Here is a 26,078-nt window from a genome sequence, read left to right as displayed (position 1 = left end):
TCCTGGGCAGGGAAGCTCACGGGATCCAGGGACGAGCCACCAGATGAGTCACAGGACCGTAATGGTGAGGGGTCTGGCCGGGCACCTTCCAAGATTACTAGCCAAATCTACCACAGTTAAAAGCTTAATTTGTTACATTTGTTAAGCAGAGGAGAGCACAGCTTCTCAGGCCCAACAGGCGAGAATAGAAAAGGGCGCCAAGAGCAACTTAACTTCCCTTTCACTTTTCACTCTCATGCACTGGAAAAGGAAATGGCAACCCTCGCCAGTGTTCTTGCCTGGAGAATCCCAGGGACGGCGGAGCCTGGTGGGCTGCGGTCTATGGAGTCGCGAAGAGTCGGACACGACTGAAGCGACTCAGCAGCAACAGCAGCCCCAGGGTTTCATCAGTTGGAGTCAGTCGTGGGGTGGTTTCAGGGACAGGACAGGAAACAGTTAGACTTGCAAAGCAGAAGAGTTGCAGGGACAGATGACAATCTTATTTTCGGAAAATACGAATTAACATAAAGTTACCATTAAAACAGTTCTCCGTGGGTTTATCTTGAATAAAATAATGAGGCTCTGAAAAGCCTTATGTTAAAAGCTTGAATTTAGGCGGTAGTCTTTCTCATCAGACTGTGGCACACTTTAACTATTTGCTGAGTTATTTTCTTTTCACTTCTCAATTCTCAGCAATCATAACTAAAACTAAAAAATAAAAATAAGGATTCTGATAATTACAAAAAAGGAAAAAGTAGAAGCAACTGAATGGACAGCTAACTTTCCAAAAGCATCAATAAAAGAAGAAAACAGAACATCTTCAATATGCTGAATAAAATAACTGCCAACCTATAATCTATCATTATCCATTAGAATATCTTACATGAAGGTGAAATAAAGAATTTTTAGAGATACAAAAATGATTTTGCCTCCTGTACACCCCCACTAAAGGAATAATGAAGGATGAATTCCAAATAGAAGGAAAATGATAGCAAATGAGGTACCAGAAAAAAAAAGGTCAAAGGACAGAATAAACACGTGGACAAATGCAGTAATAACACTAATAACACACACTAGGACTAAAATAAAGCACTTAGAATACCAGGCAGCTTTAACACATGTGCAGAAATGGGGAGCAGTGGCACTTTTGCTGCTGCGTCTGCTGCAGGCTTTAGTTTTACAGGCTTCCCTGGTGGCTCAGACAGTAAAGAATCTGCCTGCAGTGCAGGAGACCGGGGTTCAGTCCCTGGGTGGGGAAGATCCCCTGGAAAAGGGAATGGCAACCCACTCCAGTATTCATGCCTGGAGAATTCCATGGACAGAGGAGTCTGGTGGGCTACAGTTCATCGGGTCGCAGTCAGACACGACTGAGCGACTAACACTTTAGCTTTACCAGAGACGAGGGTAAAGGTTTGAAGAACTTGAGACTTTGGTCTGTTTTAATGCTTGAAAGTGAAAGTGTTAGTCACTCAGTTCGACTGTCTGTCTCTATCACCCCACGGACTGTAGCCTGCCAGGCTTCTCTGTCCGTGGAATTCTCCAGGCAAGAATACTGCAGTGGGCAGCCACTCTCTTCTCCAAAGGATCTTCCCCACCAGGGATCAAACCAGGTCCCCTGCATCGCAGGCGGGTTCTTTCCCTTCTGAGCCACCAGGGGGCCCTGCAGCTACACAGGGGCCCTTAATATTGCAGAGAGGGGCTCCTTCTACTTATTCCTTTCTAGGCCTGGCTCAGCTGTCCTATACCCTGCGCCATTCCACAGAGATTGCAGAGCAAGCTTGTGCCTGTTTATCGATTTTGTATCTTGCAACTTCACGGAATTTTTGTTTATTAGTTTTAATAATTTTTGGTGGATTATTTATCAATAAACAAAAGTTAAGTGCATTCTAAACACTAATAACAAACTATCAGAAAGAAAAATTAATGAAACAATCCCATTTGAAATTACATCAAAAAAGATAAAATATACAGGAATAAATTTAACCAAGGAAGTGAAAGATTGGCATACTGAAAAATATGATATTGAATAAAGAAAATAAAGAAGACACAAAGAAATGGAAAGATACCCTCTGCTCATGGATTAAAGGAATTAATATTGTTAAAATGTCCATACTACCCAAATCAATCAACAGCCAATCAATCCCTACCAAAACTCCATGGCATTTTTCACAAATATAGAAGGAAAAAAAAAAAAACACTAAAATTTGTATGGAACCACGATACACCACAAATAGCTAAAGTAATCTTGAGAAATAAAAAGCAGAAGATATCGCACTTCCTGATTTCAAAGCATATTACAAAGCTACAGTCATCAAAAAAGTACAGTATTGGCCTAAAAACAGAAAGATGCATCAATGGGACAGAATAGAGAGCCCGGAAATAAACCCCAGATCAACAGAGAGCCCAGAAATAAACCCACACACACATGGTCAGTCAGTTTATGACAAAGGAACCAAGAATATAAAATGAGGAAAGGACAATCTCTCCAATAAATGGTGTTGGGAAAAACCAGGTAGTCACATGCAAAAGAATAAAACTGGGCCACTATCTTTTACACCATACACAAAAATAAACTCAAATGGATTAAAGACATGAATGTGAGACCTGAAACTCCTAGAGGAAGACACAGGAAGTAAGTTCCTTGACATTGGTCTTGGCAATGATTTTTTGAATTTGAAAGCAAAGGTGAAAAAAAACAAAAATAAACAAGTGGAACTACTAATATCAACCTAGAAACTTCTGTATGGCAAAAGAAACCATCAAGAAGATAAAAAGTCAACCTATAGAACAGGAGAAAATATTTGCAAATAATATATCTGATATGAGTCTAATATCCAAAATAAAGTTTAAAAACCATACAAATCAACAGCAAAATAAAGCAAATTAAAAAATGGGCAGAGGGTCTGAATAGAAATTTTTATGAAGGATACAAAAGGCCAATAGATACAAGAAAAGATGCTCAACATCATGAATCATTAGGAAAATGCAAATCAAAACCACAATGAAATATCATCTCACACCTGTGAGATGGTTATTATCCAAAAGGCAAGAAATAACAAATGTTGGCTAGAATGTAAAGAAAAGGGAACCCTTGTAAACTCTCAGTAGAAAAGTAAATTAGTGCCATCACTATGGAAAACAGTATGGAGGCTGCTAAAAAGTTTAAAAATGGAACTATAATATGATCTAGCAAATCCACTCTGGTATTTAATCCAAAGCAAACTGCAATGCTAACTCGAAATATGTGTACCCCCCATGTTCACTGCAGTAAGATTTACAATTGCCAAGACATGGGAACAACTGTCCACTGATGGATGAATGATAAAGAAAATATGAGATACACATACACACACACATACACAGGAACAGTATTCAGTTATAGAAAAGAAACCTTACCATTCTCAACAAAATGGGTAGACCTTGAAGAAACTATGCTAAGGGACATAAGTCAGATATTGAAAGATAAATGTTGTATGATATCACTTATACATGGAATCTAAAAAATCCAAATTTATAGGAACAGAATAGAATGGTGGTTACCAGGGGCTGGGCAGTGGGTGGTTTGAGGAGACGTTAGTCAAAGGGTTTAAACTTCCATTTACAAGATGAATACGTTTTGAAGACCTAACGCGTGGCACAGTGTTACTGTTAACACCACTGGATCACGTACTGCAGTGTCACTAGGAGATTAGGTTGTAAATGTTCTCATCATAAAGAAGAAAGGATGATTACATGACGTGATACAAGTGTTGACTGATGAACATTATGGTGGTAATTCCACCGTAATATATAATGTGTTACACCAACATGCTGTACACCTTCAAGTTATACAGTGTTATATGTCACATATCTCAATTTTTTTAAAAAGTAAGTGAAAATGCCAGGCACAGAATGGGAGATAATCTCCTCAATACATGTAACTGATAGAGGACCCACATCCAGAATACATAAGCATTCCTGAAAATCAGCAATAAAAAGACCAAAACATAAAAGTAAGGCCTGCACAAGCAGCTCACAAAGAAAGGCATACCAATAAGGAGGGAGCATGTATCTGTTCAACACTGTTAATTACCAAAAAATGCAAATTAGAATCACAAGTAAGATACCACTGCACATACACCAGAATGGCTTGAATTAAAAGAACTGGCAAAATTGAGTGCTGGCCAGAATATGAAGAAACTCGAATTCAACCACCTTGGAAAACCACTTGGCAGTTTTTAACAAAATTAACCATAGACCTATTTATATATCAGCAATATACCCAACAATGTTCTTGGGAAATCTATTCATAGCAATTAAAAACTTGAAACAATTCAAATGTCTGTCGGCAACAGAGAGGCCCAACCAACAGTGACTATTCGCACAACGGGACACTGATGCCCGCAGCAACACGGCTGAGATGCAATCCATCTGCTGAACACACTCAGATACAAAATTAGCAGGTGAATTTACCCAGCTGTGCTAGAAATCAGAAGCGTGGTTTCCTCTGGAGGGGGTAGGGGAATTGACTAGCAAAGGACACTAGAGAACTTACTGCATGATGAAGTGTATGGTTCTGATCTAGAAATCGCAGAAGGGCAAAGAAAACACATTTATGTTAAAACCCTGCAACGGTAAAAGAAATGGAAGAATGTTTTTAAAGCAGGTAACAGCGAAGTTTTAAGGTTTTTATACACAGAGAGAAAATAGAAGTGACCAGAAAGTCAAGAACACAAGGGAAAAAATAGACAAAAGTTTATGAGTAAGGACCAAACACGCGAATGTAGCAGCCAACGACACTCAGAGGGACACTCACGTCCACTGGCGGGAAATGCCAAGCAAATTAGCAATGGGAGAATCCCAGGGACGGAGGAGCCTGGTAGGAGGCCGTCTATGGGGTCGGACACGACTGAAGCGACTTAGCAGCAGCAGCAGCATTTATACACACTCGACTGGCAAAAATCAGAGTTATAAAAGTTATGGCTGGCAAGGAAATGGTGAAACGGATGCTTTTGTGTACTTAAGCAGCAGAAATATGAAATGTTCCTAAGACTCTGGAAAGCAAGGAGACATTCACTTATATGAAAGATGCACACACCTTAACCCAGAAGGCAGTCCCCACAGCACTGAGTCCCCTGCACATAAGGATATGTGGGCAAGGGTGTTTATTGCAGCATTTTTCAGAATGGTAAACACAAGGAAAAAGACAAAAAACAAACAAAAAGCAGAAAAGAACAGGAGAAAGAAGAAATAAACTATTTCCAGTCACTAAAGAATAACAGAATCATGACTACGCCAAGAGACACTGTGCTTAGTCACGTCAGACGCTTGGCAACCCCACGGATTGTAACCTGCCAGGCTCCACTGTCCATGGGATTTTCCAGGCGAGAATACCGGAGTGGCTTGCTATGTGTGACCTGAGAACAATTTTTCAACCTCTAGTCAAAGCATGCAGACACAGACACTTGTAGGACAGAGTGTCAACCGCGCTGATCTTTACAGACCTTCACCATCGAAACACAGGTTGTGACCAGCTACTCACAGGCGTGTGTCCCCACAGGCACTCTTAGTGGCCAGAATACAAAATATTTTAAAGGTCCTCAGTGGTAACAAAAAGAACACAAGAAGTTACTATTAGCGTTACATTAAAAGTGTCTTTTTCTGCATGTTCCTCTTTTTCTTAGGCTGTAGGTTTTTTCCCCCCTTTTCTTTCCTTTTCTATTTTTGCTCCTTTTTTGTTTCTTAACCTTCTTTCTCTTTCAACAGGCCGCTTTTAAAATATCTCTCTGTATTGCATGTTTATGAAGTGGAGTCACATCATTTAGCATATAATTTAGAAAGCAGATGCATAACTACCTCTTGCATAACTTCCTCCAGGAGAACAATGACGCTGTTCTGTACGGGGCTCTGCTGTGCCTGCTGTGTGAAAACGCCCACACTTCCTCACAGCCCTCCAGCAGCTCACTTCCTAAGCGTTAGACACACTCGAGACATGGAGGTCTCATTTCCCGCCCTACCACTGCTGCCCCATCAGCGTCGGAAATCTCTATTACATGAGCATTACTGTGCCAATACTGTAACCCTTCATATGTTTTTCTTCTGTTATAGGGAATTTTGATTATGTTGATGGCCTTCAGCATCATGGAATTTCTCATTTCCCTGTCTTTCTCCGTTATGAGGGGACCCACTGAGTGTGGTGACTGTGAGGAATGGGATGGAGCAGAACTGTGAGAATAAAGGCTTGATATACAATGTGACTGAGAGGCGAATTATGCTTGTGAGGAAAAGCCAGCAGGAACACAGACTCTTAAGGCCGGTAATTCCTGGAAGCAAAGGGGAGTGACTCAGAGAGTTGCTTGGTGGGCGGTGGGGGAGGGTAGTGCGGGCAGGGGAGGGGGTCTGGGAACTTTTGGCTGACAAAACACACCCTGCCTCTTTGCAAGACCATCTCCTCCTCTCCCCACATCACACAGTCGCGTGGTGTCACCTCCTGTGTTAGCGGTCCGTTCACTGAACTAAAGGATGGCAGTGCGGGGCTGGTTGAGAAATGAGCCAGAGCCAGGGTGAGCTGGGCCCGCGGTGCTTCCCGATGACTTCGAGAGACTGAGCCTCGGGGCTCCTGCTCCACTCGTGTGGGAAGATGGGCTGGCTGCAAGGACGGCTAGGCCCACAGGGCACACTGACCGACGTCAGCCACTTATAACCACTGGCAGGTGACGGCAGCAGGCACTGCAGCGTTCAGGCAGCACGCCACCTGCTTCAGGGGCATTGCTTATTCAACCTCACACACACACAAATCTAAAAGGCAGGCCTTATTATTATACTCATTTTGTGGCCCCAGTGAAGCTGAAGCATACAGAGGGTAAGTCAAGTACCCAAGGGCACAAAGTTTGCAATGGCAAAGTCATGTCTCAACAGATAATCCAGCTCCAGAGCCCAAAGTCTTACTCTCTAGGCCAACACACTGACATCTTTTAGATCCTTGGTCTCAGAACCCCTTGACACTCTGAAAAAATATTTAACTGATCATTACACATTAATACAGGTAATATTTTTACTAAAATAACTCTATTTTAAAAAATAAGAATTAGTGTGGACAGTAACATTGATATAGTTTTGTAAATCTTTTTTTTAGGGTTACGTGAGATTCTTTTATTTTTAGCTTTATTGAGTTACAGTTTATTCACCAAAAAACTGCACACATTTATGTGCACATATGCCCGGTACCATCACCAAGCCGCTCAGCCTACCCGTCACTTCCAAAGTGGCCCTTCTGTCCTTTGCGGGTTTTGGTTTTAGTTTTAGATTTTAGTGACGATGCTTACTATTAGGTCTACCCTTTTAGCCTATTTTCAAGTGCACAATACCATATTATTAACTATAAATACTCTGCTGGACAGAAGATCTCTAAAACTTACTCATCTTGTGTAACTTTATATCCATTGAAAAACAAATCCCCATTTAATTTGACTGCACATTCAAGGGGAACTTTCAGAAACCCCAATGCACCACATACCACCTCGTACCAATTAAATCAGAATGTGGTAAGAGTCGGACATCAGTATTTTTTGAAGGTTCCCAGGTAATTGCAATGCAGAGCAAAACTTGGAAACCACTGTTTCGCTCTTGACGGAGACAGTTAGATTCTCTCGCTGCTCCTGCATTCGACCTGTTGCAGCGCCTCACGTCCTGCAGCCTGTGGAGAATGCTGCTGTACATCCATGAAGAGGGGAAATAAGGCCTTAGTATTATGATGAAAATTGTTCTGAGGTCACAGGCCTCCTACCAGGGTCTCAAGAAACTCCCAGAGATTCCCAGGCTGCCCTTTGATGGCAGCTGCCTGGAAAGAGTTGGGGTCTCACCTCTGTCATCACTCGCTTGTCACTGACACCCTCAAAGAGGTGTAACTAGCCCACATTGCAGACTGAGGCTCCGAGTGGCTAACTCTCAGACCACAAAAGGGAGCATGATTTAGTTCAGGATTTGAATCAAAATCCCTAACATTAAATCCTGTTATCCTCTGCTTCTTTAGGCATGGGGAAAACAGCATGCCTCAAGAACAAACAAGCAGGTTTTCATTTCTGCTCTAAGCTGGAAGGAAAAGGCATAATTGAGGGCAGAGGGCGGGGGAGTGGGGTTCCGAGGAAAAGTAGATGGTAGCCAATGGGTAGGGTTCTGATGGGTAGGGTTTAAGATATATTGGAGGAGGAGGGGCCTGTCATCTAATACCAAGGCTTTTAAGTCAGGCGTTGGTTTTGACCTTTAAAGCAAAGTGACTTGAACACATTATTTAACCTTTGTGAGCTTTAAATTCCTACACTAAAATGTAATGATACTACCTACCTAACGTGTTTACTGCGAGCCTTAAATGAAATGTGAGTGCATTCTATGACTGCTTGGAATGTAAAAATCGCTCAGAAAATGGCGGGCTTTCTTTGAAACGTATGACTGCAGTTATCTTGCTTCCCAAACATCACTATCACTTACTCTGTGCCTTAGAGTCCGTTTCCCCCATTTCCTCTGGACTTTGGTTCCCACAGTTAATAAAACGGAATCAATACCATAGGTGTTACATGGACAGTGTTTGGCATATAAGCAGATATGCAACTAATGTTTTTTTTTTTAATATAAAGTAGTCCCTCAAAGCAGAAGGAAGGGGCTTTCCTGGTAGCTCAGTGGTAAAGAATCCACCTGCTGATGCAAGAGCAAAAAAAAGCCAAAGTGTTAGTCACTTAGTCGTGTCTGACTCTTTGCAACCCCGTGGACTGTAGCCCACCAGGCTCCTCTGTCCATGGGATTTCCCAGGCAAGCGTATTGGAGTGGGTTGCCCTTTGCTTCTCCGGGGGATGGATCTCGCTGACCCAGAGAGCAAATCCTGTCTCCTGCATATCCCACACTGCAGGCGGATTCTTTCATCGCAGAGCCACCAGGGAAGGCCTGGAAGGCCTCAGGCCTCACAGTCCTCCATGACTTAGACCCTGGGACGTTGCCGGCTGTCGAAGCGCCTCAGCAGATACGCGCAGACCCGCAGCCGGAACCTTAAACGGACGGGGGTCTCACGTGTCCACCTCTCCACTCTGCGACGTCAGTGAGAGGCGGCCGCGTGGCTTCTACCTGTGCGTGCTCCACCGCAGCAAGTTCCCTGTTCAAACGCCAGCCTGTCCCCCTGAGGAGCTGCCCCAGCGGTGGGGAGATGGCACTTTTTCTACGTTGCCCCCAAATCAGCCTCTCCAGAACGACTTTTACTTGGTGTTAATCATCTGACTCCAGATCACCTTAAAGAAAAGAGGGAGAAATAGAGAAGAGAGAGAGAGCAAGAGAGAGGGTGTGAACTGACGTCAGGTTCAGCCGCAGAGCTGCCGTGTTTCGGCCCTTTAGACTCGGCAAACGACTGCCCAACTGTAGCCCTGGGTCTCTGATGAGATAAACTAATAGATATGAAAATGTAAAAGTCAGGGAAAATCCAAACTATGAACAAAAAGGTTGTATACTGTAGGGCAAGGGGCACAGCATATTTGGACAGAGCTCTCTTTGCTTCCTGCTCCATACTGATTTGGTCTGATCCGTCTTCCATCTCACTCTCCCGGCCATCATCCTCCTCCACCCCCTCTGATCCGGCTCTGGGCTCCGGAGTCACACGGCTCCAGCCCCTGCTGCAGAGAGGACACAGGGACTAGACAGGCGGAGGGAAACGGCGAGCATGGAGGTAAAGGTGCTATTTCAGTGACACCCCAAATGTGGAGCTCTCACCTAAGGCTTCCGGGGGCTCGTTCTATAGCACCGAACAATATTTTTAGGCCATCTCTACTAAATTCAACATGAGACGCTCATGGTCCCACTAGAACTCTACGTATGGGCCAATGAGGGTGCAGAGGGCACACACCCCTTCCACTGGAAGGGCTAGGTGACCCCGCATCGCTCTGCGCGGATGCCTCCTCCCACAGCAAATGGAAAAAGGGAGAGTCCTAACAGCCCTCCTTGGGAGAATTTCTAGAGCCCTTCTTGCCCTTGGGGACCATCCACACCTGCTTGCAGGGCGGGGGTACACAGTCCTAATTAAGGCAGCGTGAAGTACGCCTGGCAGTCCCTGGGGTCTTTTTCAAGAAGTGAAACCTCTTGGTATGGCGGAACTTCTTTGTATATCCTCCGGCTCTCATAACTGTGTATTAAACCCAAGCCATCAGCACAGAGCCCAAGGCAGCAGAAGCCCCTGACTTCCTGTCACCTGGTATCCCTCGGCGCTCCCAGGCCTGGCCCCACTCACTCTGGCCCCCGTGTCCTGGGGAAACGAGCTGGTGAGGTGAACTCGGCGGCCAGTACCCACACATCAGCCCTTGAGCCTTGAGACCTCGGAGACTCAGGTAAGGAATCCATTTGCTCTGTTTAAGTGACTGTGAGGCAGTGATGGATAAGACACAGGACGGTTCACGAGACAACAGTCTCAGCTTTGATTCTAGGGCTTCCCTGGTCGGGTTTTCTGGCAGTGTCTTCATCTGAGGAGGGGCAAAACCAAGACGCGCGGTCCACCTACCATCGTAACTGCTCTCTCTCTCAAGAATGGCCTGGGCCAGTCAACTCTGGGTCATTCTACAAAAGCAGCAGACTGCAATATGTAGATTAAAGCATGCTTACTACCTGCTGGGCTCCAACCTGAGCTCCACCACCACCAAGTTACTGAACCTCAATATTCCTCGGTTTCCTTATCTGTAAAACGGGGGCAGCAGTAATACCCCTGCACTATGAAGAATAAACGAGCTAAAGTCCCAACGCTCCTAGAATGGCCCTGTACCAAGTGAGAAAATAATCAGGCACGGCTATTATGAAAACAACACGCCTCTCGCTTTAAATGCTTTTGTCTCCAGAGATATCGCACTAAATGTGAATAGCCGTAGGTGTTGGTAAGCCTCTCGGGCTAGAAGTTTCTGGAGGGGCTTGGTGGACAGCAAACTGAACACAAAACCCTGCCTCAAATCCATCCCAGCCGCTGCTGGTGGGGTGGGTGGCGGTGCGAGAAGGATCTAGTGAAGGCTGATAGAGATGACCTAACCCTGTCATGGTTCTTTCCTGAAACCAGCAACACTCCCATAAAACGGTCTCAGCTCACTGATCAACAGGTGAGGGGAAATGGTTGCCTTTTGGTCTGACACCTGAGTGTGTGTAAAGCTGCCCAGGAAAACGATTCAGTTTCTTATTTATTAGCTCATAGTGTGTAGAAAAGGGAGAAGGCAATGGCACTCCACTCTTGCACTCTTGCCTGGAAAATCCCCTGGATGGAGGAGCCTGGTGGGCCGCAGTCCATGGGGTCGCTAAGAGTTGGACACGACTGAGTGACTTCACTTTCACTTTTCACTTTCATGCATTGGAGAAGGAAATGGCAACCCACTCCAGTGTTCTTGCCTGGAGAATCCCAGGGACAGGGGAGCCTGGTGGGCTGTGGTCTATGGGGTTGCACAGAGTCAGACATGACTGAGCGACTGAACTGAACTGAACTGAAGGAATGCAAAGAGCTGGGGGTTTGAAGAATTTCTGCCCAGGAAGAGCCTTCCATGTGTGTGTGCTCAGTCTGTCTGACTCTTTTGCAGCCCCCTGGGCTGTAGCCCGCCAGGCTCCTCTGTCCATGGGATTCTCCAGGCAAGAACACTAAAGTGAGTTGCCATGCCCTCCTCCAGGGGATCTCCCTGACCCATGGATTGAACCCATGTCTCTTGTGTCTCCTGCATTGGCAGGCGGGTTCTTTACCAGTAGTGCTGCCTGGGAGGCAGGAGATGTGTCCAAACCAGTGGCTTTGTGGGCAGTGTACGGATGTGAGTTTAAGAAACCATGTTGAGACCACCAGTGTTTCTGAAAACCAAGAGATGGGCAATGCTTCTTAAGCCTAAACTCTTAGAATAAAGCAAAGTCTGAAACTGAAAAAAAAAAAAAAAAGTCATGTAGAGTCTGTGAGCAGCCAGGTGGAGGGTTTCTCCAGCAGGCAATGATGGATCAGAGATGAGTTCGAGTGCAGGAAAAAGTATAACTTCAGCAGGGATTTAGAGAGCCTGCTCTAGTGGCCACACAGAGGATGGATTAGGAAAGAGAGATGAAAGTCAGAAAAGTAAGATTTTTGTGCTAGACCAGGAAAGGAAACGAGAATCTCACTCATGGGGTGACGCTGGCAGTAAAAAGAAAAAAGAAAAAGGTCCACCTGCAAACCAGGATCCCTTGCAGAGGTAGAAAAGGCAGGACTTGGCCACTGGCTCCACGTAGAGACGAAAGAGCTGGAGAGGAATATGGCTCCAGCTTTCCAAGCCAGGGAGGCAGGGATACGGACATGAAGCTGTCTGAGGGCTGGTGCCTGGCTCAACAGCACACTTTTTATCTCTTGGAGCTGTCTCGCCCCCAGCTCGTGGCATGCAGGACCACAGTGACACGCAGGATCTCGGTTCCCAGACCAGGGATGGAACCCGTGCTCCCTGCGGTGGAAGCGCAGGGTCTTAAACCACTGGGCCTCTAGGGAAATCCCTGCAGCACAGTCCTTGAAAAGAGCGGTTTCAGCCGAGTGGCTCCGGCAGGAACTAGCTGCGGAGTGTCGAGGAGTAAGTGGGTGGTGAGGCGGTGGAGGGAGACAGGAAGCGCTTGAGCCGCTGGGGACACAGGACTGGGGTGGGGCTGGGAAGTGGCCGGGGCAGGCCCGGGGTAGAGGAAGGGGCTTTGGGGCTGGGGGACACTGCAGTACCTGCTAATCCTAACGAAGGTTCTTCGTTCTGTTCTGAATGTTGTGGACACCGCGGGGGAAGGAGAGGGCGGGACGAATAGAGGCGGTAGCACTGGCATATACACACGAGCGTGTGTAGCAGAGCAGACAGCTAGTGCGACGCCGCTGCATAGCACAGGGAAGGGAGGCTCAGAGGGAGGGCATGTACATCTGTATACGGCTGGTTCATGCTGCTGTGTGGCAGAAACCAGCACAACACTGTAAAACAGTTATCCTCCAATTAAAAAAAACTTAAAAATTAAAAAACAAAACCGCAGGTTCCAGTGACAGTTATCCTCTGAGCGCCTTACGTTGAAATTATCCCATGTTCTCAAAACAAAACGCTGACTGGAGAGATCAGATCACCAAGGCAGCAAGCAACAGAGCTGGGGCCTAGGAACAGCAGAGGTCTTTCCGCCTTATCCTCCATGAACAGAACGAGAGCCGGAGACGCGAGGGCAGATCTCTGAAGAATTAGACCGCAGTGAAAGGAGACGGGCGGAGGGGCACCGGCAGCAGGGAGGAAGTGAGGCCACGCTTCCTCAGAGACAGGCACTCCGGAGGCCACGAGGGGAAAATGAAAACTATTTTGAGTGGCAAAGGAGGAAGCTGAGGTAACAAGAGCTGTGCAGCTTTGAGCTTCTGAGTAAAGGATGGGCTTATTGGACCTAAAAGTCATTATTCAAACCAAAACCCATAAAGGCTGTGGGATGGTCTTCAGTATAGGTGGACAGGGGAACCGTGTGGGCGCTGTTCACAAACCCCAAACGATTTGCAGAAGTTGCTCTAATAACACAGGGCAGGGTCTGATCAACGCAGTCCTGCTTTTAGTATAGTTCAGTGAGAATAAAACCCTCTTATGACCACATTTGACCAATGTGATCAGTCATCGCTACCAAGTGTACCCACTGGTCTCTGAGCCTAACCGTGTGCTGGAAAAGACACCGGCGGGGACAAAAAGTCACAGTGAACAATTAAAAAAGTGCACAGGGTAAGGCTGCAGGAATCTACAGTATTCTGATGACTGCGTGGCCCAGTTTCATATATCCCCAGAGAATAAAATGAATAAAATCTTTTCAGTAGTCAGTCTACAATAACCTGCTATAAATATATATATATATATATATATATATTTATATGGGCTTCTCTGGTATATATATAGTTATTTCCATGAAAAAATGAAGTAGCATAGAGAAACAAGTATGTCTGTGTTTATAAATTACCATTTACAGTAATATATGTGTTGAAGGTTTTGTAGAAATACACTTGTCAGAGTGAGACATCATTCTAAGAGAAACAAAATATTCCCCTCCAAAGTCATTAGTGCCATCAGTCATTGCTGACACAGCCCTGGCAGGGCTTGTTCACATAAAAGGTTTATGTCACCAATAATATAACCTTAAGCAACTGAGAAATAAGGAGACATTAAAACAACAGTAGTCCAGTCATCGCCTTCTGTCCAGATAACTGATGACCTTGGCTCTGGAGAGAAGCAAGGAGACCCCGGCTCACTCCATACTTGTTATTCTTGTTTAGTTGCTAAGTCATGTCTGACTCTTTGTGGCCCCGTGGACCCGCCAGGCTCCTCTGTCCACGCGGTTCCCCAGGCAAGAACCCTGGAGTGGGTTGCCATTTCCTACTCCAGGGGATCGTCCCGACCCAGGGATCCAACTCACACTTCCTGTATTGGAAGGCAGGTTCTTTACCACTGGGCCACCAGGGAAGCCCCTTCCATGCTTAACCGTGGGAGAATTAACTAAGTTCTCAGAACTCCCATTTCCATGCCCGCAGAAAGACAAAACGCCCAGTTAGTAGGAAAGGTGTGGGAGAGCTGGAGCCAGGTACCCAATATCCCTGGCACGGAGCGGGCGCTCCGTGAACAGCTCCATGTGGTCCAGCCTGCAGTGCAGAGAAAGGCACCAGCCTCAGGGCCCTGGGTTTGGCTCTGTCACTACGTGCAAGGTCTTTTTTTAAAAAACGTGTCCATCATTTATTACTCATGGTAATTATGGGAGTATGTCAACATTTTTTTTGGCTGCACTGCACACAGCCTGGGGGATCTTAGTTCCCCAAGGGATCGAACCTGCACCCCCTGAATTGGAGGCACAAAGTCTTAACCGCTGGACCACCAGGGAAATCCCAAGGGCAAGGTCTCCAACAAGGCATGTCCCATCCCCGCGCCACAGTTTCCTCATTTGTCAAACAAACAGAATGGTTTCTGAGGTTCAGACTGGCGCTGAAAACTCCGCCTGCTCACCAGAAATGACTTTGTAAACTCCTTTAGTGGTCTATGTTAATATATTGCCTTTTGTTGGCGGTCTTGTGGGGAGGTTTGTGGTGCAAAGCAGGTCCCTGAGACCACCTGGCATCTGGCAGTCTAGAGACGGGGCAAACATCAGGTGTGACAAACCCACAGCCTCTCCTCGTTCCTTCTACCACGGCTCAGACAGCTATTCTGCTTTCAACTGATTTATAATCTCCCAAATCATACATTTATATGAATTAGAAGGAAAAGCTTCACAAAGGAAAGGCTAAATTCCTGTTCCCCACGGGAGACAAAGCAGCCTGGTATCATAAATACTGTGTTGGGTAGGTCTTAGCCCTCATTTTCTAAAATTTTTATTGGCGTGTAGTTGCTTTAAAGTGTTGTTGTTAGTTTGCGCCGTCCATCCAAGTCAGCCAGCTATTACATAAACACACATCCCCCTCGTTTTCGGATCTCCTTCCCGTTTACATCAGGGAACACTGAGCAGGGCTCCCTGTGCCACAGCAGTGGCATTAGTCAGCTCCTTCACACCTGGGCGTGTGCAAACGTCAGCCCCAATCTCCCAGCTCATCCCTGCGCCCTTCCCCAGCTTGGTGATTCGTATGTTTGTTCTCTGTAATGATGCCTCTATTTCTGCCAAGCCCTCATTTTCAATCCCTGGTGGCTGTGACTTTGAACAAGTTACTCACGCCTCTGTGTCCTTGCTGCCGTTTTTGCACAAGCGAGGCAATGCTTCCTCCCGTCTCCCCCGTGAGGCTCAGGTGAGGTGCCAGACCCAGAATGTTTGTGTTACTGGGAAGTGGGCACAGGACGGGGCCTGGGAGGCTCCCAACACCTGTCCTCAGCACCCCGGCAGGCGCCCAGAGATAAGCACGCGGGATGCACAGCCTCGGCCTCCAAGGCCACTCACGTGACTCAGTCAATGAGGACAACACGAACTCTGTGTCCCTAAAGGAAGACTTCCAGGGCCCAGGAAAGGCTCCGCGGAATTCATGCCAGTAACTGACCCAAAGAAATGAATTACGAAGGGGGTCACACGATGAAGAAGGTAGAACAGTCTTAAAGTGTCAGAACCGGAAAGGGACATTTCTGTTCAGAACCCAGAGATCAGACCACATTTACTTTCTCCTATGTACGGGGCATTTTCACTTACGTTAACATACTTATTTATCACAACCTGTCTGTGAAAGGTGTATCGGTCTCATTTTTCAGATGGGAAAAAAAATAGAAACAAATGCTCCTAAAGGAAATCATGGTAAGGACAGGAGCAAGAACAAAAGAAGCGAAGGCTTCAGACATGGGTGCTTCACCTGCATCCACTTCTTCAGTTACCCTCACGAGGACACTTCTCAACCCAGGCTCACTTTCATTACTTTTAAACGTACTCGCTTACTTGGCCGACTGTCCCCGGGTCTCGGGGCGGCACGAGGCCCCTCCCTCTTCACCGCGGCATGCGGGGTCTCTGGTGGCATCTTGCAAACTCTTGGTTGCGGCAGATGGCTCATCCCGGATGGGACCCGGGCCCCCTGCAGTGGGAGAGTGGAGTCTTAGCCACTGGACCTCTGGGGAAGTCCCAGGCGTGCTGTGACTAGTAAAGAAGAAACGCAAGGGATGTATGCTCTAGTAGGGAAAGACAAACGATAAAGAAGCAGGCAAACACAGCAGCTACTCACAGTGAGTGACCACGAAGCAAAGAAAGGGAGCAGCTGCGGGAGAGTCATCGGGAGGCCGCGCTGTGGACTGAGGGCTCGGGGAAGGCTTCTTCGCGATGCTGAGGTCTGAGCTGCCCCCGGCTGAGGCACACAGGCCATAGGGCCACTGAAGTCTTAAAGCAACCGTACGAGACAGGAATTATCACTGCCCCCGTTTTATGGCTGAAGAACTTGAGGCCCAGAGTTTGAAGAACTTGCCCAAAGTTTCACAGCAAACAGGGAAATCATGATCTGAACCTAGGCAGTCTGATGTATGATTCAGGAGGCCACCGTCTTACACAGCACCTTCGAGAACCTCCCTGAGGTGACGTACTCAAGATTGCAGAGTTAGTGGGAGCAGGGCAGACTGTACTGGCCCCTCCTGACTGCAGGCACAGTCTTCACCATCTTCCACCACGGTGACTCTGGCCCATCACCACGGACAAAAGCAGATAAGCAGAGGACAAGGAGAAGCCCGTGAAAAGTACATTTTCTTGTATTAAAGCACAAGAGAAGCAGCCACGGGTGACGGACGCACAGAACACACAAGTTAACGAGTGTGACCTTCTCCACAAAGAAAAACCGTGACCCTCGTGTGGGTGTCGAGAGTGCTGGCAGGGGGCCCTGAGCCAGACACCTGTACATCTAAAAACAGGCTCAACCTAAAGGTCGAGGATGTTCTTTTATTTGGCAGAAGTTTTTAGGACTTAAGCCCAGGAAGCAGCATCTCAAGGAATCCTGAGAGAACTGCCCTGAAGAGCCGAGGGAAGGCGCCAGGTCATTCAGAAGTTTGGAAGCAAAAGGCAGGTAGCCTGAACATCAAGATGTTACTGTTAATTAAAGGAAATCAGACCTTCCAAGTTAGGGAATTCAGTGCTTTTCTATGTATGGGAAGATGTAAGAGTCTGGCCTCATGGAAATCATTCCTTTCATATTGTTGTTCAGGCGCTCAGTCGTGTCTGATCCCATGGACTGCAGCACACCAGGCCTCCCTGTCCTTTACCATATCCTGGAGCTTGCTCAAACTCATGTCCGTCGAGTCAGTGATGCCATCCAAGCATCTCATCCTCTGTCGTCCCCTTCTCCTCCCGCCTTCAATCTTTCCCAGCATCAGGGTCTTTCCAATGAGTCAGTTCTTCACATCAGGTGGCCCAAGTATTGGAGTTTCAGCTTCAGCATCAGTCCTTCCAATGAATATTCAGGACTCATTTTCTTTAGGATGGACTGGTTGAATCTCCTTGCTGTCCAAGGGACTCATAAGAGTCTTCTCTGACACCACAGTTCAAAAGCATCGGTTCTTCGGTGCTCAGCTTTCTTTATGGCCCAACTCTCACATCCATACATGACCACAGGAAAAACCATAGCCTTGACTAGACGGACTTTTGTTGGCAAAGTAATGTCTCTGCTTTTTAATATGCTGTCTAGGTTGGTCATAGCTTTTCTTCCCAGGAGCAAGCGTCTTTTAATGGGTGCCCTTAGGGCTCAGAAATTCACACTGCAGGGCCAGAATCACTGATGACTCTGACATCCTCAATTACTGATCAGGCAGGAAATACTCCACTTGTCATACCTTGTCTGAGATGCTCCCCCAGACCCTGTCTCAGAACGTGGAAGGAGGCTTTGCCTCAGATCCAAAGCCAGTAGGAAGAGGCTCTGACTGTCTTCAGTGACGCCTTGCAGAGAACACAGAGGAAACTATTCAGATTCACGACAAGGTAGAAGTTAGCTAACAGTCCTGTTTCCTCTCATTTTATTACTTATCTTCAGGAGTCTGAGGGTGAAATGACGACACCCAGGAATTCAATGGTTGGAGCCTTCCCAGCAGAGCCTCTGAAAGGTCCCATTGCCATGCATGCTGCTCAGAAAGTGGTTCCCAGGAGGGTGCCTGTGGTGGTGGGCCCCACACAGAGCTTCTTCATGAGGGAAGCGAAGGCTCTGGGGGTAAGTCAGTCACCCTGCATTCCACATCCTAGGGACTCTCTGGCCTCTAGAAGCAGCTGCTACAGGCCAGGTACAGGATTCAACCTGACTAGAAGGTATTTGATCCAACATGAGGTGTTCTTTATGTCTGACATGGGCTGTGGGGCGGGGGGGTGGTCAAACCAGGGATGCAGAGATTACTGCGGTTTATGCTCCCCTGCCCCGATCCTGAGACTTGCACAGTTAGGGGCCTCCATCCCAATTCATCACCAGTATCCCAGTATACCTGCCATGGAAATGCCGGGGTGGTGGGGAAAATGAATCTGAAGATGACAAAGGTCTTGGGCCCTTGAACGCTTGCTCTGGACATCTCACACCGCCCTTCCGCCCTCCTGCGGAAGTTCCGCCGTCAGCGCCCCTCTCCTCCCCGCAGGCTGTCCAGATCATGAACGGGCTGTTCCACATTGCCCTGGGCAGCCTCATGCTGATCCACATGGACGTCTACATGCCCATCTGTGTAACCTTGTGGTACCCTCTCTGGGGAGGCATCATGGTGAGTAAAACCTAGTAACCTTAATGGGGAGTGATGCAGACAAAAAAGTTCAAAGCAGCTCCACAGGAATATACCAGATCACCTATGTGTTGAGGAAAGCATAGGAGTGGGGAACAGGTTGTCTGGTTGAAGTGATTTAGAGGAAAAAGAGGCTGAGTTGAGCTTGAGTCTCATGGTTGAGTCACTGGTCACACTTCTTGGGAATTCAGAGAACGGGGCCCGACGTGGATGTCCACAGCGGGGGAAGACCGCTCCAAGGACGACCTCTCCAAACTCAACGGCCGGGGTGGAGCTGGGTGGGTCCTAGACTGTACGGGTTGGTGTTTCAGAAAGCAAGAGTGGGCGGGGGCATTGCAGCTCCTCCCACCTGGCCCTTCTTCCGGACGATTCTCTTTAGTTCCTGTCTCGTGTGGTGAAACAGTCTCATGCCAAGTAAACCCCCCTCGCCTGTCAGCAGAGCAGTAATCCTCATGGCTGCTCCACGTGCAGCTTTCCAAGTCTGCAACCCTGTGTGCATGAGGTGTGAGGCAGTGATGTCTTTATCCCCATTACACTTTCACAGATGAGCTCTGAAGACAGGTTCAGGACTGAAATTTTCAGGGCAAGGAGAGATCGACTAGAGCCAGAGTTTCCTCCATTTTACAGCTTGAAGAGTAGAACGGGAACACGAGAAACAGTGATCACTTCCCGTAGCAGCCCACATTTTAATGATGCGCCTGCTACGTGAGGCCAAGTGCCTCTTCTGCGTCAGTTCACTCATCATTGCCATCAGTCATTGAAAACACGGTGGACTCCAAAGAACAAGTCCCCAAATTGTTTTAAAAATGGAAAGCTAAAAATAAAACTTTTAAATTCACAGTGTGAGTACCAATTGACATGGAAATGTGAGTTCTGCCTCTGGTTTTACTAAGTGCCTAGTCACAGATCCCCAGCTGGTTGAATGAAAGGCATGGATTTAATGTGGTTGAGCCTGAATAGTGGAGAAATATGTGCTGAAAAATGAATGAGTCCATTAAAAAGGGCAGGGAAAGTGATTGAAAGGGTGGACAGCTTTTTCACAATCGCTTCTCCACATTAAAAGGTGATCTTCCTCTCTGCCCCTCTCCCTGCTGCTTCTCCCATCTCTCCCCACCCACCACCTCTCTTTTTTACAGTTCATCATTTCTGGATCACTGCTGGCAGCAGCGGAGAAGAACTCCACACAGAGCATGGCAAGTAACACATGCCCTCCTTTCCCGCACATCAGAGCAGTGTCTGCTTTCTCAGCTGGAAACAAGGACCCTGGAAGACCCTTGGAGTCACAGTAGCAGTTACCCCTCAACCCCCAGAAGTGAAAGATCCTCTATGATGCTACTGTGACTGGTTCATAACAAACGTGAAAACGGGATGTCCGTGGAAACAGAGGCAGATCGATGAAGAGCAGGCTTATGGTCTCAGGAATGAGAGATGCTGCAAGAGACTGAGATCTCTTTGAAAGTCGTGTCTGTTCTCTCAGATCAGCATTGAGGAAAATGGTCTAATCAAGACCGTGGTTGACTCAAGTCTTAGTTAACCTTGAGCTGTAGCCTTGGGCAAGCCAGCTTCCCCCTACGTACCTCTAAATTTTCACCTAAGAGATGGAGATAACAGTCCTTGCTACCATATGAAACTGTCCTGAGGATAAAACAGAGTAACGTATATGCAGGATAAAGTATATGAAGGTGCTTCAGGGGCTATAAGGAGCTAGAGGGGTCTTGCTCATGGAACTCCTCAGGACACATTCACACCCAGGTAGACCCCCTGACTCTCTACAGGTCAAGAGTTTACCAGCAGGCTTCCTTCTTCAACTTTTCTACATTTACTAAGGTCTTCCTAATTTAAGTCACTTCCAAGTCCATGAGAGATTGAGATGGCTCCCCTCTAGAGGTGGTCTGACAAACTCACTTTGTGGGGAAAACAACTGTTTATGAAGATGAAGTTGTATTTAAAGTACAGCCCGTCGTACTGACTTGATCTGTAGGTCACACAACCAGGGATGAAATGTCCGTGTTGTAAGATAATCATCAGTAACCACACGTCATTGTGGTGCTTGTTGCGTGAATCGTCCTGGTTTTGACCCTTCGTCATCCCTGTAAGGTGGCGAGCCCTACCCAGGACGCCAGCCCTAAGTGTGTTTGTTTTGGGAGGTGGCTGGCTGACCGGGGCTGACTGCAGCCTGTGTCCACAGGGAGGAGGAGGTGCATTACTACTTGTGTGTCTCCACCCGATGGCGCAGACCTGGAGGGGCCAACCTGCTCTCTCCCTGCCTGTACCCACAAGGCATCCTGCTTCACTGTGACACACCCTGAATACTACTTACTTCATTTGCTCAACAGCTGTGCACTGAACATCTACTAGGATTCCAGGGGGCGGGGGGGAGGGGGGAAGGGGTGGGCCCTGGCAGCTAAAGGAAGTACGAGGATCGCTTTAGAACATTTTCTCGATGAACTGATTGGATGGGTGGCATAAATGAGGTGAGGAGGACCGAGAGCGAGACAAGGTGCAGACAGGAAGGTGTTTATTTTACAGTGACAAAGACGCTAAAACAGCCAAGAGAGACAGGACTTAGCAGGATTTAGATGTAGTACCTTTATGAGTCAGGAAAATAAGATCTGGAACTCCGTCCTAGCTCATATTGTCCAATTGGAAATTAGACTCAATTAATAAGTATCTGTGTCTCTTATTTCAGCTTACAGGAAGACTAATAATGAGCTCTTTGAGCCTCTTTGCTGCTATTTCTGGAATAATTTTTTTGATCATGGACATATTTAATATGACAATTTCCCACTTTTTTAAAATGGAGAATCTGAACCTTATTAAGACTCAGGTGCCGTATATTAACATCAACAACTGTGAGCGAGCTAACCCTGATGAGAATAACTCTCAGTCCGTGGAATATTGTGCCAGGATACGGTTTGTGTTCCTGGTGAGTATGAAGTGGGATTTACTTTCCGGAAGGAAACACGGCATTTCTCTTACGATCATCAACTCTGGGTCCAGGCTGTCTGTGCCTGTTGCTTAGTGCCTACGTGCTTTTGAGCAGAATTCTGGCCACATCGCACTCTGTCTCATTTTCTTCCTCTGTAAAATGGGAGATGGTGACAGTATTTATACAACTGTTCTGAGGGATGAGTTAACACGTGAAAAGCACTTCGAACAGTGTCTGGTACACAGAAAGTGCTATTTAAGCCTTTGCTTTAACACTTATTAGTACTATTAATGGAACTAATCTTTATTATTAAGATGAACATTGAAGAACCTAAGTTGTAATAAATGCCATTTGCCTCAAGGGCTTCCCACGTGGCTCAATAGTAAAGAATCCACCTGCCGATGCAGGAGATGTGGGTTTGATCCCTGGGTCTGGAAGATCCCCTGGAGAAGGAAATGGCAACCCACTCCAATACTCTTGCCTGGAAAATCCCATGGACAGAGGAGCCTGGCGGGTTACTGTCCATGAGGTCATAAAAGAGCTGGACATGACTTTAATGACTAAAACTTCACTTCACTTGAAGGAAAAAAAATACATCTCCCAGGTGTGGAGAAATTTCCTTGGTGTAATACTATACTACCTAAAGCTGGATACAGTTTCATGTGGAACTCACATTAAACTGTTCTTACCTGCACGGAATTGATTCTTCAACTAATTATTACTGCCTTACTTTCGGTCAACAACACACACTCTCTGTTATGTGCCAGGAGCTGCACTAAGGGTTAGGGTTATGCAGATGCCAGCATTTCTCACAGTCAGTCACATTTCCCTCCAGAACTGGCCTTTTAATCATTTACTTTTAGTCAACGGTCATGTGCTGTGCATTAACCATATTCTCGTATCTTCATTAGTACATTTTTACCCTCATTTTTCTGTTCTTCAGAGCAATTTCGCAGTGATGATGATCTTTGCCTTCCTCCAGAAACTTGTGACAGCTGGCACTGTTGAGAATGAGTGGAAAAAACTATGCTCCAGACCCAAAGCTGTAAGTAGAAGCTGTGCCATTCACAACCTCCCTTAGGAGAGTCTCACCTGCAAAAATCATCTATGGAGAGCGTAATCTGATGAGTCTGGAGCATCATGAAAAATGATTCTTGCATATTTCTGGGAAGCAGAAAATACCAGTAATGTTCAGCGCATTTGAGAAATGGCTGACCGGGGCTGACTGCAGCCTGTGTCCACAGGGAGGAGGAGGTGCATTACTACTTGTGTGTCTCCACCCCATGGCGCAGACCTGGAGGGGCCAACCTGCTCTCTCCCTGCCTGTACCCACAAAGCATCCTGCTTCACTGTGACACACCCTGAATACTACTTACTTCATTTGCTCAACAGCTGTGCACTGAACGTCTACTAGGATTCCCAGGGCGGGGAGGGGGCGGGGGCATGGCAGTTAAAAGAAGTACAAGGGTCCTGTGCTCCGTGCATCCTCTTACTAACCTTGGACTCTGCTGGACTTCAGTCGTGCCTCCTGATTTCAGGTTTCCATACCTAGATGGCTGAAGGCTGATTACAGCCACTAGTTCTTCCAAACCCAATTTTGCAGTACTCCCTTCTCCCCTCTTCTTTCTACCTAATCTCTCTTCCAAAACAGCAGGTTCAAAGAGGCCCTACGGTTGAGAGATATGAATATCCCAGTGATAGATCAACTGTCGACGGCTTCAGAACCATAGGATGTCAGCTTTGCAACAGAATTTAGAAATCAGTGTTAATGCCTTCATTTTGCAAGTGAGGAAAACAGGACTAGAGACAGCAAGTTAATACTTTCCTGAGGTTATCTCCAATAAAGCCCAATCAAAACTGAAATATAAATTCCTCTGTTATCGCAGTGTTCTTTCCCGAACACTGTGAGTTCATTCCAGGTAAGGTGGCAAGTATTTGCTGGCCTTGAGGATAAGCCTTGACTAGTGGTTTGGTGAGGATCTGAACACCTGGGATACCAATCCTGGTATGCAGAAGCATTTAGAAAACAGCATAAAAACCAGGAGATACCAATATTTGTGCAGACTGTTGAGAAATGTGCCAGTGATCAAAGTCGAGAAAAGTTTGCTCAATTTTGTGTTCCAGAACGTTGTTCTCCTGTCAGCTGAAGAAAAAAAGGAGCAGGCGATCGAAATAAAAGAAGAAGTGGTTGAGCAGATTGAAGTGGCTGAGCAGATTGAAATATCTTCCCTACCAAAGAATGACGAAGACATTGAGATTATTCCAGTCCAAGAAGAAGAGGAAGAAGAAGCAGAAATGAACTTTCCAGAGCCCCCCCAAGACCAGGAAGACTCGCCAATAGAGAACGACAGTGTCCCTTAAGCTGCTTTTTTCTTTTGCTGTTTTCTTTTCTCTTTCAGCGTTACTGTTCACAGCTTCCCAGAGACTTACTCACCCGCGTTTCTGAAGGCGCTCTGCACGTGGCCTCAAGTCTTCCTCTGGTCTTGGCGTGGAGCGACCACAGACAGCTCCCTTCTCCCCATCCTCATTCAGAGTATGAACACAGGCCCCTGCAGCAGACTGTCGCACCGTGCTTCTCGCTTAGGCAGCCTTCTTACAGTGAAAAGAGAGAGGTCCGAATAAGGGCTGTGGAGTGTGATTTGTCACTGGCCTGACTCTTGGACAAGGTGTAGCAGAGTAGTCACAGCAGCAGTAGCAGCAGCAGAAGTTTGTTTTTTCATTTTTCTCTCCAATAGGCAGACTCTGTATCAGATGAAAAATGTAAGTGACTGCTCCATGCCATCCTTAAGCTATCTTTGATTTCTTCCACATCTACATTTGTGTGTGTGTGTGTGTGATCTCTTTTGTACCACTGTTTTCAGGAAAGTAAAAAATAATAATAATGAGGCACGGTAAAGAACCTATCCCATCTGTCTTTCTTTGGGGCTGACACTGTTGCCTTTGTGTCTCACTGGAGGAGCTCTAAGGGGCCAGTCCTCAGCCCTGTCTGTACAAACAGCACCGCTTATGCCTGGATCTGTCTCCTTCCGTCTTAACTTTTCCTAGCTCCTCCTCTAGGCTCTTGGCTGCACTGTCTACATACTTTTCCCCTTTAGGCAAGAGAAGAAAGGATGATGGAAACAAATGCCGTAATGAATGCCCAAGTCGCAAAGGATGATCAGTGCTTGCATTTTTCAGTGTTTTCCAGTTCACAAAACATTTTATCAAATAATTGTCATTGATCTTCCATGATCAAGGAAAAAAATTCCTATCTCTGTTTTACAATGTTCACACAGTAAGCAAATAAATCAATGTAACTTGTCAATAGTCACCACAAGTAATTTTGAGAGTCTTATTTCATACCCAGATCTTCTTATTCAAATACTGTAATGCTTGAAACCACAGAATTGCCTATCCAGTGTCTACGTAAGAGCCGAATCAACAGGTTTATCAAGCATCTGCTCTCTGACCAGCATGAAAGAGGTGTTGAGAAAGACACAAAAGAATCAGAAATCATGTTTTACCCCTTGGGGACAAAAAACTTAAACATTCAGTCTTCAAAAACTCACTAACATACAATTCGCTGTCAGATTATAAAATGCAGATACTAAGTGCTAGAGACATTCTGAGAAAGATCATGCTCGAAAATAACACAATTACTTACAATGCCAGATCTCAGGGACTGTTTACCCTACCTCTAGATTCTTGTTCAGAGAGGTTACTACCCTACACAGAGAGAGCGTTAACCTAGGAAGATATCACTAAAATCTATCAACCATGTTTGAGCATTTGCTGCATGGTAAATGCTGCCAGACCCTGACGGGTATATAGATGATGCAATTTGCACCCTCAGGGACACTTCCACTTTGTTAGGGACCACGGATAAAAGATATTTGTGGTGATTAGAGAAAAAAAAGTAGGTGGGGCATTTCTCTGTGTAAAGTTCTTGAAAATGGCTTTAAATGAATAAAACACTATGTGTGCTCAGCTGCAGCAGCTGATTCAAACAAGGTGTTCCTCTAAGCTTCTCT

The 26,078-nt window shown here is 46.4% G+C and overlaps 2 protein-coding genes across 2 annotated transcripts in view; both read left to right on the top strand.

The window, feature by feature from the left end:
• The window catches only part of LOC102266795 (membrane-spanning 4-domains subfamily A member 5), a 28,809-nt gene extending 22,620 nt beyond the window's left edge, over positions 1 to 6,189 (top strand). The window contains exon 5 of the mRNA XM_005906419.2: positions 6,067 to 6,189. Coding sequence (XP_005906481.2) covers positions 6,067 to 6,189 — 123 coding nt within the window. The remainder of the gene's footprint in view (positions 1 to 6,066) is intronic.
• A 3,946-nt stretch (positions 6,190 to 10,135) lies between these two features.
• Positions 10,136 to 25,371, top strand: LOC102266510 (B-lymphocyte antigen CD20). Its single transcript, XM_005906418.3, has 7 exons — positions 10,136 to 10,319; positions 18,416 to 18,589; positions 19,002 to 19,121; positions 20,276 to 20,332; positions 21,829 to 22,065; positions 23,012 to 23,113; positions 24,193 to 25,371. The coding sequence occupies exons 2-7, from the start codon at positions 18,431 to 18,433 to the stop codon at positions 24,427 to 24,429; spliced, it is 912 nt and encodes a 303-aa protein (XP_005906480.1). The 5' UTR covers positions 10,136 to 10,319; positions 18,416 to 18,430; the 3' UTR covers positions 24,430 to 25,371.
• Positions 25,372 to 26,078: the final 707 nt, after the last annotated feature.

The sequence above is a fragment of the Bos mutus genome, chromosome 15 (assembly GCF_027580195.1).
Source record: "Bos mutus isolate GX-2022 chromosome 15, NWIPB_WYAK_1.1, whole genome shotgun sequence".
Taxonomy (NCBI): domain Eukaryota; kingdom Metazoa; phylum Chordata; class Mammalia; order Artiodactyla; family Bovidae; genus Bos; species Bos mutus.
The sequence above is the reverse complement of the archived record's forward strand: the minus strand, read 5'-3'. Positions and strand labels throughout refer to the sequence as shown.